At 39.3% G+C, this 12,695-nt stretch overlaps 2 protein-coding genes and 2 non-coding genes across 4 annotated transcripts; all 4 read left to right on the top strand.

Moving 5' to 3' along the window:
• The first annotated feature begins 593 nt into the window (after positions 1–593).
• Positions 594–4,755, top strand: gcshb (glycine cleavage system protein H (aminomethyl carrier), b). Its single transcript, XM_069173745.1, has 5 exons — positions 594–781; positions 1,779–1,858; positions 3,814–3,877; positions 4,026–4,157; positions 4,325–4,755. The coding sequence occupies exons 1-5, from the start codon at positions 631–633 to the stop codon at positions 4,420–4,422; spliced, it is 525 nt and encodes a 174-aa protein (XP_069029846.1). The 5' UTR covers positions 594–630; the 3' UTR covers positions 4,423–4,755.
• Positions 4,756–6,373: 1,618 nt separating this feature from the next.
• Positions 6,374–11,669, top strand: rpl13 (ribosomal protein L13). Its single transcript, XM_069174188.1, has 6 exons — positions 6,374–6,425; positions 6,871–6,988; positions 7,980–8,121; positions 9,962–10,135; positions 11,032–11,088; positions 11,463–11,669. The coding sequence occupies exons 2-6, from the start codon at positions 6,885–6,887 to the stop codon at positions 11,619–11,621; spliced, it is 636 nt and encodes a 211-aa protein (XP_069030289.1). The 5' UTR covers positions 6,374–6,425; positions 6,871–6,884; the 3' UTR covers positions 11,622–11,669.
• Positions 9,797–9,877, top strand: LOC138213486 (small nucleolar RNA MBII-202). Its single transcript, XR_011179526.1, has one exon. It is a non-coding gene; the product is annotated as a small nucleolar RNA MBII-202 (small nucleolar RNA).
• On the top strand, positions 11,305–11,382 carry LOC138213485 (small nucleolar RNA MBII-202). Its single transcript, XR_011179525.1, has one exon. It is a non-coding gene; the product is annotated as a small nucleolar RNA MBII-202 (small nucleolar RNA).
• Positions 11,670–12,695: the final 1,026 nt, after the last annotated feature.

The following is a 12,695-nucleotide window of genomic DNA, read 5'->3' as shown; positions in this document are numbered from 1 at the left end:
TTAAAAAAAAAAACTATAAGCACAGTATTTCATGTGTCGGGCCATTTTAATGGAAAAAATGTCGGTCTTTTTATGTTGACAAATGTATTAATTTGTAGATTTGTGAAAATATGCAGTTATTCAAGTATGGAACTGATGTGTACTTGATTATTTTACTTCTACTTCACTGCATTTTAGAAAAGGAAATATTGTACTTTTTACTACCCTACATTCATCTGATAGGTGCAGTTACCAGTGTCTTTCCAGATATAGATTTTATATGCAAAACACAGCTATGATATATTTAGAAAGTATTGAAGACCACTTCACTTGTATCCCCTTTTAAAGTTATATTCTATGCAAGAATTATTAAAAAAAAAATAATAAAAAAAATGTCCATGTATCTACACTCAGTACATCGTAGTGAAAAGGCAAAAAAAAAAACAACAACTGAATTTTAGAAATGTTTGCACTTTTAATAAAAAAAGGACAACAGAAGCTTGACGCGGAAAAGAAGCTCTTCTGAACCCGGGTCACCTCCTTCCTCCCTCCCGCCTGACGGAAGCCCGCAACCAGTGGGATGGTGCGCGCTCCCGCGATCAAGTGTAACCGTGCAGTCGGTTAACCAGTTGGTCCACACAGTGAGTGAAGATGGCGATGAGAGCAGCGCTGAGTTGCCTCTCTGCAAACTTTTCGTGCAGACTGCCTGGGCTTTCGTCAGCGGCGCAGATTTCAGCGACCCGGCTGCTGTGGAGGAGCGGCTCTCCGCGGACGCTGAGCTCGACCTCGGCCCTGTCCACAGGTAATTCAAAAAAAAAAAAAAAAAAAGAGGGAGAAGGCTGGCCGAAGGAGCTGGAATGGTTCATACTACATGCGGGCTGATTACACATTCTTGCGTGGGAAAAAAAAACACATTCACTTTCCCGCAGAGGAGCGCGACGGGGAGAGCAACATAAAGTTTGTTTTAACTCGGAGGTGGCTGTCTAAACCCAGAAACAATCGGCTGCCTCATTTTGGCTAAAGTATAGCCTCCTACTTTCCCCACGTGAGTGGAAGGCAGACAGTCCGCGATCTCCAAATTGGGAAGTTGACCGTATCAATTAGCCCGTGTGCAGGATGTCTCGTGCACCAAGAAGCAGCTTATTAAACAAAAGTCACCCATGTACCATTAATTGCAGTGGAGTGATGACTATCATTTGTTTGAAATGTCAATATTTTCTCCTAGCTTTCTCTAATTTTGAATCACTCGCATTACCCAGTGAAATGTTGGTGCTATATATATATAATTGTACATATATATATATATATATATATATATATATATATATATATATATATATATATATATATATTTTTTTTTTTAAGGCTGTCAACCCATTGAATAATCAGAAAAAAATACCTTTACAGCAGCAGCAGCAGCATTCAGTTCTCAGGACTGACTGAGCCCCTTTCATATGCATCAGCATCTCACACGGTTCACAATCTGGTTCAAACCTGTATTTTTCTGCATGGTCTGATGCCACCGCTGGAAGTTGCGGAGGCATTACAGTTCTTCCCTCGGGCTATTGTGAAGATGACAGCATGAGCTTGAATTCAAAAGGATTAAACGCATGTATTTAAAAAAAAAAATTAAAAATTAAATACACATTTGACCACAATTATTTTTTTTTGCACCTGTGATTCCTGTGGCTCAAAACATTCATCACACTTCTCATGGTTGAAACCGATTCATATTTTCATGTTGTTTGTGAATTGTGTATTCTTCCCCAGACTAACTCGCTCCTTTGTTCTCTCTGCAGCCTTAAAGTTCACAGACAAGCATGAGTGGGTGCAAGTGGACGGTGGAATTGGGACTGTTGGAATCACCAGTTACGCTCAGGTAGGCTGTTGGCTCTGTCTTCCTACTAATCAATGAATTATGACACACTTGGTGCACAATCTAAAAGAGTGATATGTTAATATCTTTAGTGTGCAGTTCAGGACTGTACATTGCCCTCAGCAGCCGCATGATAAGTGGCTAATTTACTGTTTTATGACTATTATTTGGGACGATTGATTACTGTCACACTGTGAAGGTGTACAGGCACTTAACTGTACATGTTCAAAGGCTTAAATGTAGTATGGCAGGACCATCAACTTCAACTCAACAACAATCGGCAACAAATCATTTTTGCTGCATGATTTCTCCTATTGGAGCAGTTGCAGCATAATCTGCCAGTGGACCCTTCAGGTTTACCACACAGCCACTGAAATCAAAAGTTCAACTGATTTGGTCTCTGCTGCGGTCTGAACTGTTACCAGTAGGATTGCTGTTGATACGAGGTTTTGATCTCAGTTTACTGTGTTACTGCCTTTGTTTATGACCTCTGAATTTCTGCCTGGGACTTCAGTATTCAGTATTATCAGCCATTTCTAACATTTCCAACACTTGGGTTTATATGCATTAACCGCCGTATCAGCACTTCAAAAAGACCTGCTCATAAACTGTGGGTGTGATTATTTCTGAGCAAAGTGTGGACTTTAACAATTTGTGCTTCTAGTGGACTCTTGGTGAACGTCTGACTATGTGCACACACAGCATCTTGGAGGTGTATGATATTTATTTTATAGACTTCAGATCACTAATAGTTTTCCCGCGGTGTTATAAAAATATAAACAGGTGCATTTAAGAAAGAAGTCAGTGTTGCTGTGGTTCTCAAAAACAGCCTAAAGTTTGAGTCTAAAAACGGCTTTAATTTTAGCTTTCTACAAATCATTTTTATAATAATTCAATTTTTGACTTCATTCAGTGGCAGTACAGCTTAAGTGACCATGATCCACGTTTCACCTCAGCAGAAGGCCTAATATACAGATATCCTGCACATTAGAGTCAACAACAAAGTGTTTTAGGCCTCCAGACAAAGTTTGTAAAAGGGCCTCGTTTTTTTTAGGAGCACTAAATGAAATTCCTGCAGCCAGGAGGACATGCTGTGTGCAGCCATTTTGGTTTAGTAACATGTTTATCAGAGAGAATTTATTTACAGTGTAAAGGAGATCCTCAGTCTTTTAGCTCCACACATGCTGACTAGGAAGGCATGTAGACCGGCTTACTTTCCCACATCACATCACTGAGGCTCAAAAAGCTTCAAATTCCAAATCTAAATTTTAATGTTACCCTTCTTTGCTGTTTCTGTTATCCTCAGAATAACAGACAACTTGAGCACAACTCCAAACGCTTTCTACTGTATGTGGATAGTACAGTATTTTCTACCGGCCAGAATATAAAATCAACATACTTATTTTTAAAAGTGCATTTATATCTGATCACTAAAGACGTAGTCTGTGACTGTAAACGTAAACGCTTTTTGTTTCCAGATGAGGACAACCCTAAACGTCTTTTTATCATGTTCCAGCGTGCTGTGTATAAATGTGCCAGAGAAAGTTTCACAACTTGCTAACACAAGAGTCTTACACCTCCGCTTGGAATGTATCAATGAGGCTAACTGATTTATGAATCCGTGACGTATTGCATATTTCTCTGGCAGTAGTCTCATTACATTATCAGCAGAGAAATAGTGTGAATTTTAAAAATACACGTCACTCTGGCTGCTCTGTCACATCGCCATCAGCCATTTTTAAGTGTGTTTTCTCTGGTCCATCCAAAACTGTCTTCATGTTACATGTTTTGCTTTAAAGATATGATGTTGAATAAGTCTGGTAAACCCTTACAGTTACATACAGCAGACTTTTGTGTTGATCTTTTTTAGAGAGTCTGGTGATCATTACATTATGGCTTTTACTCAGGCTTATATAATACTTTGTATATGTATCATACAGTGTGTTCTATCATTACAGGAAGCATTAGGTGACGTAGTTTACTGTGGACTCCCTGAAGTCGGCCAAAGACTTGAACAGATGGGTAAGAGCCTCGTATACACTGCACATCTAGTAAGTAATTGATTCTAACAGTTTGATAAGACGTATTGCTCATTTTGTGTGTGTGTGTGTGTGTGTGTGTGTGTGTGTGTGTGTGTGTGTGTGTGTGTGTGTGTGTGTGTGTGTTGTAGAGGAGTTTGGTGCCTTGGAAAGTGTAAAGGCTGCCAGTGAGCTATACTCGCCGCTGACAGGAGAAGTGACTGAAATCAACGCAGAGCTGACAGACAATCCTGCACTTGTGAATAAAGATTGCTATGCAGAGGGTAAGCATGTCACACTTGTTCCCTCCCTCGTAGGTTCCTCTGATCCTCTGAGTCATTTCCAGGAATTTTGCCCGGGCAGACGACAAGTTGCCAAATCAGTGATGTTGCAGCTCGTTCATGAAACCAGCACATGTGTGGCTTTTAAAATGTGAACTCTCACCTTTCAGGTTGGCTCATCAAGATGACCATTGAAAAGCCGGAAGAACTCGATCATCTCATGGATCAAGCTGTGTATGATAAATTTATTAAGTCACTTGAAGAATAAATCGATGAACTCAGTGTGCTGCTTTGTAATGTAATTGCAATCAAAGATTAGTAGGCAGGGTTACTAACATCTTGTGTGAAGCTTCTTCATCTGTGGTATTTATTTTGATACTGGTTTTGTGCTATCAAAATAATTTCTAAGATTCAGCAACAACTTCCTCTTAGAAGTTTTATCCACTAGCAACTCTAAAGGGCTCTTATTCTCTGGATCTGTCAGTATTATTGGGTCTTGTTTCTGGTGCTTTGATCCACTTTCTAAATGTGCACAGATGTGGTGGCAGACTGAAGAGTACTGTGTCAAATTCATGTAATAAAATTTGGTCTTTAAGTTTGAGTTGATACCCCTGTGATTATTTATTGATTTAACAGTTCAAACTTGAAATAAAATCACATTCTTACATTCTTGGCAACTGCATTAAATATGTAGAAGTGCGTTGTGACAGTGTTGGTGTGAAGATGGCACCGGTTTACACAGACACAATGACAACTTCACCTCGAGTGGAAAATAAAACCCGCACATTTTTCAATGTGCTCCAAATCGACATGGACATATGCTCACAGGGCATGCTGCTTCTTTTTGCCTATTATGGTTCCACACACCTTGACCTTTGCACTGCGGTGAAGATAGGCTGAGATTGTGGAAGCCTGTTAATCAATGATTAATACAACAGTGGCTTTAAAATCTGAAAGAACAAAAAAAAAACAGCTCTCTTAGGCTGAAAGTGAAAAATGAAAGCTGTAATTGGTATTTCTGACTAAAACGGACGTCGGGTTCAGACCATCATACAACATCCCTATTAAACAATTTGTATGATGAAACATTTATTTTATGTTCAAATGTCCTGTTTTTTTTTAATGTTTTTATTTAAATACTGTACCTTACCAGTTTCCCATTTAAAAACGGCATATTTATCCACACTGGTACCTTTTAACGTGACCTCTTCCCACTTCATGTGCTGCTCCAAAATAATAAAACATAATGCTCTTATTGGGTGTTTCACAGTGTCTGCTGCTGACATTTAACAATCTGTTGTTGTCATAGTTCTCTGACAGATTGAGGGGACAGTTGTTCCCCAGTAGACTTTAAAAGAGTATGTTGATGAATTTCGGAGTGAGCAGCAGTTGATATTCTGTTAAAACAACCTTCATCCACCAAGTTTGGACAATTATTTCACTTGTTCAGGCCTGTGCTGTAAGTATACTAACTTACTGTAGGGAATTAAACGAGGTGCAGCCAAGCCCCCGGCTGAAAGGTGGTAGGTCTACATCTAGTGGCCAATGCAAAAACTTCACCTCTAATTTTATCTCAAACTTGTGAATGCACAATCATGAAATAATCCCCATACATTTGCTTTAAAAAAAAAAAAAAAAAAATCAGGCTTTGCAACACATAGGCCACTTCTGAAACTCTGCAAATATAATTTAATATTCTTATATTACAACAGGCTTTACATTTGTATTACTTGACTGCTATACAAGTCTAATGCTTGGTGACAAAAGGCAGATGTGTATGGTTTGTAATGAATCTTTAATTTTTTTTTTTAACAACTTCACTTTCTACATCCACATCCGTACCCATCCTAACCTTCATGATAATAGTCATATTTTCAGAACTACAGAAAATGATGTGCAAATCAACAGACAAAGATGGAAAGCGTGATGCATACAAGCGAGAGCAACAGCACTAATTTCCGGTTTGCTCAAATGACCTATTTTGAACGTGTGCTCCGGTCTTTTGTGATTTTGTGATTTAAAGCGTATGCGTAACCCCACCAAATATAGCTTTATTTATACTAAAACGAATACAATATTAATCTGTACAAAAATAATTGGAGGTATTTCTATTCCATTTGGGGTTTTAATGACTTGTTTTCACAGGGGGTATTACTCCTTTGTATACTCTTTGATAACCATTCTCTCCGATCATTGGCTGGTTGTTACATATCCCACAATGCACCGGATTACAACTTCCTTTTTCCTGTCGGCCATTTTCTTCTCCCGTAGGTGAGGAATTATTCTCCAAAGATTTTTTTAAATCATCTGTTTCAATCCTTGGTATTTTATCGCTGCTTGTCAATTTCGTTTACAACCTAAAATAGTCTATTTTAGCATCTTTAAAATAAGGTGATTATTGCTGTATATTTCCTCGCTGAAACCGTCAGTAGCCTGTGTTTTAGTGTTGATGCCCGGTCAAGCTGTGACTACCAGCATTGCCGCTACAGGTTAGCTTTTGTAGGTCCATATTTTAACAGTGAACCTCAAAATAAAACTTACTCAATGGATTCCGAAATGACTAACACCATGTATTACCACGTGTTTTTAACCGGCAACGAGAATGGCGCGCGTTGTCAGCCACACGGGGGGGCCTGGTTAACGTGTTAGCTTAGCATCTCCGCTTTACTGCAGTGTGGACTAATGGTGTGCCCCGTGTGCCAACGCTGTTTTGCAGGGAAGTAGGCAGCCATGGCCCCCAGCCGGAATGGAATGATCCTGAACCCTCACTTCCACAAAGACTGGCAGAAAAGAGTGCGCACCTGGTTCAACCAGCCGGCCAGGAAGATCCGCAGGTGAGAGCAGCTCGGGAGGTCCAGGGACCGATGCTAACTTGGCTCGTACACATGTTGTCGTGTGTTTCAAGACGCCAATAGACGCAGGCTGATTTTAAATAGTTGGTCAAAGCACAGCTTCTGTTTCTTTAGTACACTGTACTGTGATAAACTGCACAAGAATCTACACGAGACCTCATCACGTTTTGCAGCATATCAAATCAGTATTTCTTGTTTTTGTCTTGCATGAAATATATACACAACACAAATCAACCTCGACGGTGGAGTACAATCATGCAATAGTGGTGTTAGGAAATGTGATGGCCAAAGACAGGGATACTCATGTTTTTGACGTTTATACCATGCGGTCTTTAAATATCGTTCCCCTGGGAGACACCATATTTATATGTAATATATTGTTATATTGGTGACCTTGTTTATGCATTGATCCGTTCGCAGGTGCCCTTTTTTTTTTATTTTAGTGGGCTTGAAAAGTGACACGTCTGCAGGTCCCTTTTATTATGTTGAAGGTGGGAAGTTAAAATACAAAACTGATTTAGATTAAGACCAGGATGAACATGCAGCGTGAATGCAGTGCAGCATTATTTGTATCATGCAGCCGTTTTCACACCTCGGGACCATAACAAACAAAGTTATAGTGTTTTTATGTTGTGTAGTAAAATTCTCGCCTCGACTAACCGGTGTGAACAGAGGGAGAGTAGAAAGACGTCTTTTTGCTAATTGTTTAAATTTTGTAATGTATAAAAGCATAAATAACTCCAAACTGCTCATCAGGTCATAACTTTGACACTTTTATGGCATGTAAAGTCTTTCATTACTGCATTTGTTACATCTAAGACTTTTCTTATTAAATGGGTTTTATTTTCTAATTCAGTTGTTCTATTTGTGTTCTTGACATAACGGTGGAAACAGGAATACGTTGCCGTGTCCTTTTAATCCCGGGACTGGACGTGGCCTTACTCTGGTTTAACTTTCATTTCTCTGTCCTCAGACGAAAGGCCCGTCAGGCCAAGGCCCGTCACATTGCTCCTCGTCCTGTTGCCGGACCGCTGAGGCCACAGATCAGGTGTCCCACCATCAGGTACCACACCAAGGTTCGTGCCGGACGTGGCTTCACCCTGGAGGAACTCAAGGTAATACTTGTCTACTTGTCTGGAAATGTTTTTTTTTTTCTTGTGTGACCTTAAAAACTGGGGAGTGTTTGAAAACGTTGTCTCAAAGAATTGAATGCTTTATTAATCCAAATGCACACTGACACGGAGTTGGAATAAACACCACTGATCACACTGATGGTGTTTGTCGATTGTTTAATCTGAAGTTTTTTGTATGTCAAAATGACCAAAATCGGAAAAGTTTGTCATGATGATCTGCGCATCAGAAGAGCCATTGATGATTGCTGTAGATGAAAAGATGAACAGGCTCAGTCCTTCTGTGGTGATTCATCCATCCATCCCACCCAACCAAAAAAACTAACGTAGAAGAACACCAAGTGCTGCTCAAAGATTTGATGTTCTTGCCAAAGTGTACCAAGCTTTTCCTCCCATGTATTTTCCTGTTGTGGGAGGAAGGTTAAATGGCCGCTGATGTGCATCGCCTCAGAGCATGTGGACTTGTTTTTATTGACAAGATGTAGGTACAAACAGGAGCTTCTGTTTTTAACTGAGGGTGTTTAGTAGTTTGGTGTAGATGCAGCAATTGTGGTGCTGTGGTTCCTAATTCTTCTGGCCTCATCACCATAAAAACAAATGCTTCATATCAATCACTAAATTTCAACTGCTTTTTCAGTGTAGGAGGAAAGTAACGAATGTCCATGTCGACAGTAATTCGATCTGCATGTGGTTGATTAGTGTGAGCAAAATTAAGATTAGTTTGATCATAGCTTTGCAGCCCTTATAATTCCTATAAAATGTAAATTTAATCAAACTGGGACATGGAATTCCTGACCACAAGAGATTATGATAATGTACAATATCTGGATTTAATCTTGAAAATCCCATTTTGTGTCAACCAGGTCATCGCTATCTTTAAACTTTAGCAATTTAGAAAGAGGCTGAGGTTTTTAATATCAGTGTGTATTAAAAACCCAGCTGTGATCTGTCCCATGGAAAGAGAACCACACATACGTTTCAGAGCCTTTGTGTTGATGTTTTGCAGACATGTTTGGAAGTATAGAATAGGGATCGACCGATTTGGCTTTTTCAGGGCCGATACTAATTATAGGTAATCAAGGAGACCGATGAACCGATATGTGAAACCAATATACAGTTGCAGTAAAAATCCAAATTTGGAATGACAAATTCTGACACAAAGCTTAATTCAAATGACTTTAAATAAATAAATGCTGCCACTAAGTAATCCTATTATGAAGGTATACGGCTATTTATTGTCCCGTCTCTTCTGATGTGTGAGCGACACGCCGTCTTCATGGCACACAGAGAGGAACACAAGAGCAGCAGCACAGAAATTAGCACGACTTTCAGTGACAGAAAAATGCACGAGTGACTCTCAGACTGCTCTGAAATGAAGCGGGAGCACAGAGACTCAGCCAATAACATAACTTGTTTTATTCTGGGGGACAGGAGGTCCTGTCGGCGGGCCAGCCCTCCCCAGACAGTAGTAGGAGAAACACTGACGAGTCACTACGGTGTGAGACCAACTTTTATGAAACGTTAAACTCTTAAATAGTAAAAATGACATGATTGAGGTGTTTTTGCAACTTGAGCGTAGAGGACTGGTGTTTTAGAAAAATGCTACATCTCTGCTCCGATAATCGTCCGATCCCGAGTACAGAACCATCCAGCAGTCAGATGATGAAAAATCTCCGGAATCTCTGTATTTGCTTGATGAATATTTTGAACCCCTTTTCTGATGACTGCTGGGAAACTCATTTTCATGTCGTGGTCTGTACTTCAGTATTTCCCATTTAAAAGATCTGAAGTTTTAAAGTTGAATTCTCGATGTTTCTCCCTGCAGGCCGCTGGCATCCACAGAAAGACGGCCCGCACCATTGGCATCGCAGTTGACTCCCGTCGTCGCAACAGATCCACTGAGTCTCTTCAGGCCAACGTGCAGCGGCTGAAGGAGTACCGCTCCAAGCTCATCCTGTTCCCCAGGAAGGCTTCTGCCCCCAAGAAGGGAGACAGCACCGTAAGTTTCTATTTCATGTTTTTAAGAGACTTCAGTGTCGTCGTGGTTCTTAATTCAGTGGTTTAGGTTTTCATTGTTTAGCATTTTCCTTTGAAACACAAGTGGTCAAACATTTCCCGGTGGTCAGTCGGAATGAGATGTATATCAGAATACATAAGTACAATGTTAAAGCCCGCTCAGGGTTACTTTACAATTTCCTTATCTTTTCAAAATGAAGATAATGCAGTACTTTATTGCAACTACAAAGAGTTAAAAAAAAAAAAAAAAAAAAAAAAACAACCTTAAAGTATCTTATCCCCATAATTGATTTCCTGTGTTTGAAATAATAAGACAAAGTTTAGAGATTTGACAAGTCCACACATTCAGTGAAAGATCATTGTTAGTGTGAATGCCCTTTGATTGGTTTATTAGATGGGTTGCATCAGGAGTTCATATAGACTGCCAGGGATTTGAAGTTCACGAATCTGGGAGCACGCCAAGTGAACTTTTCAAACCCAGTCAAATTTAAAATGAATCCACTGATGAATTTCAGGGGTTTTCTGTGAGGAGATTGTTATGGAAATTGTTCAATCCAGCATGCAGTCAGGACAGAAATGCAGGCTGATAGCCAGATGCGGCGAACTCTGACTTTATACCAACGCATGCGCTCAACATTGGACCCCTTTAAAATGATATGCATCACTATCATTCTGATCTGCCTGTGAGTTTATCGCTATGGTTAAAAATGAATATGAAAACCAAACGTCCTTAATCAGCTGTTTATTGGACCAGATGTTTGATTGGTTTAACTGCACCTCATCAAAAGGCTGCTGATTGCAAGATGTTTGTCAGCCTTACTGAACATATGGATGTTTTATTTGTTTCCTCACATCATTAACTGTATGTCATTGTTTCAGGAGGAGGAACTGAAGATGGCCACTCAGCTTGCTGGTCCAGTCATGCCCATCAAATCCGTAAGTTGTAATTCCTGCAAGATTTCCCATCACATTCACACACTGAATGCAAAAATATATCAGGAACATGATACATTTTTCTTTGATCCAAATTTTAGTTGTGCACCAGTTTACAAAATCCAGCCGGTTTAATGTAATCGACCGGTCTTACCTCGGTCTACGTGTCCTCTGATGAAATTTAAGAACAATCCAATTGTTTCCATCACAGCAGTCAGATGATGACAAATCTCCGGAATCGCTGAATTTCTTTGATGAAATATTTGAACCCTTTTTCTGATGACTGCTTTTTTTATTTTATTTTTATTGATAGGAATTAGAAATATTAAGTATTGTGTGAAAAGTGTCTTATGAGGTTCCCGTTTTGTTTCCTTCAGGTGCACAAGAAGGAGAAGGCCCGGGTTATCTCTGAGGACGAGAAGAACTTCAAGGCTTTCGCTAGCCTGCGTATGGCCCGCGCCAATGCTCGTCTTTTCGGCATCCGTGCCAAGAGAGCCAAAGAGGCAGCCGAACAGGACGTGGAAAAGAAGAAGTGAAAATAGTCACGATAGAACTTTGCGAAATAAAGTGTTTAAAAAGAGAAATGTGAGAATGTCTTGATTACTGATGGTGGTTTTCATGGTGAAATTATAGATACAGGATTTATGGATGGTATCAAATGTGTTGAAATAGTTGTTGGGTTCTTATTACAACTCTTGGCACATGACCATACTTATACTGTACCTACGATTAGTAAAAAAAAATTTTAAACTAATTTCAACCTTAAAATAGAGCTGGAATGAAAATGTTTTCTTTGAAATCACGACAAACAATCAAAAAACAAAAAAAGTCTCCGGACTTCAAAAACTATTACTGCTACTACTACAAAAAAAATGATCCAATCGGTGAACATATGTCTTTCACAGCAGACATTGACCTGTAATGGCAAAAACCCCAGTATTGAAATAACTAGAGACTCTGATCTGTTCTGTTGGTGCAGTGATTCATTGTGGATTAAACCAGGACTCTGAAACTGGAACACCAAAGTAAATATCTTTATTTGTTCACACCTCTGCTTTTCAAACTGTCAAAATGTAAATTGTGAAAAGGTCTGCATATATAACTATTAAATCTTACTCTGCAGAAGTTTCAGAGTCAGACAACTGTGGAGTGAAAATGCAGTTTAAAGATGAGAAGAAACTCCTCCACCAAACACCCTCATAACCCAGTCAGCCTGACCGCCTGTATTTAACTCTTACAGCAGTAGGGGGCACTAGAGGCATAAAATGGACAATGTAATAGACATAAAGTCAAACAGGAATTATAAATCAATTTTCATATTGCATTTTTTTTTAAAGGAGGCTTTAAACTTGATAGATAATGTAATTAGCTTCTAATTCAACAGTGTACAGATTCATTATGTCAGTAACTGCACTTCCCAGAAAAAGGAAATTAACTCATCCGGTTCAAGTTTTTTATTGTCTGGTCATCAAAAACAAAGAATTAAGCAGACATTATCTATAACGGGCAGATTATCTGACAAACTTGACTATTTTAATGTTCAAATTATTATGCTTAAATTATTATGCATTATGTACAGGATGCTAATGCACGGGTGGTGGAAGTAAAGG

The sequence above is a fragment of the Embiotoca jacksoni genome, unplaced genomic scaffold (assembly GCF_022577435.1).
Source record: "Embiotoca jacksoni isolate LCO1_2020_lvr unplaced genomic scaffold, fEmbJac1.0.p SCAF_6, whole genome shotgun sequence".
Classification (NCBI taxonomy): Eukaryota; Metazoa; Chordata; class Actinopteri; family Embiotocidae; genus Embiotoca; species Embiotoca jacksoni.
This window is presented reverse-complemented; position numbering and strand designations above follow the sequence as displayed.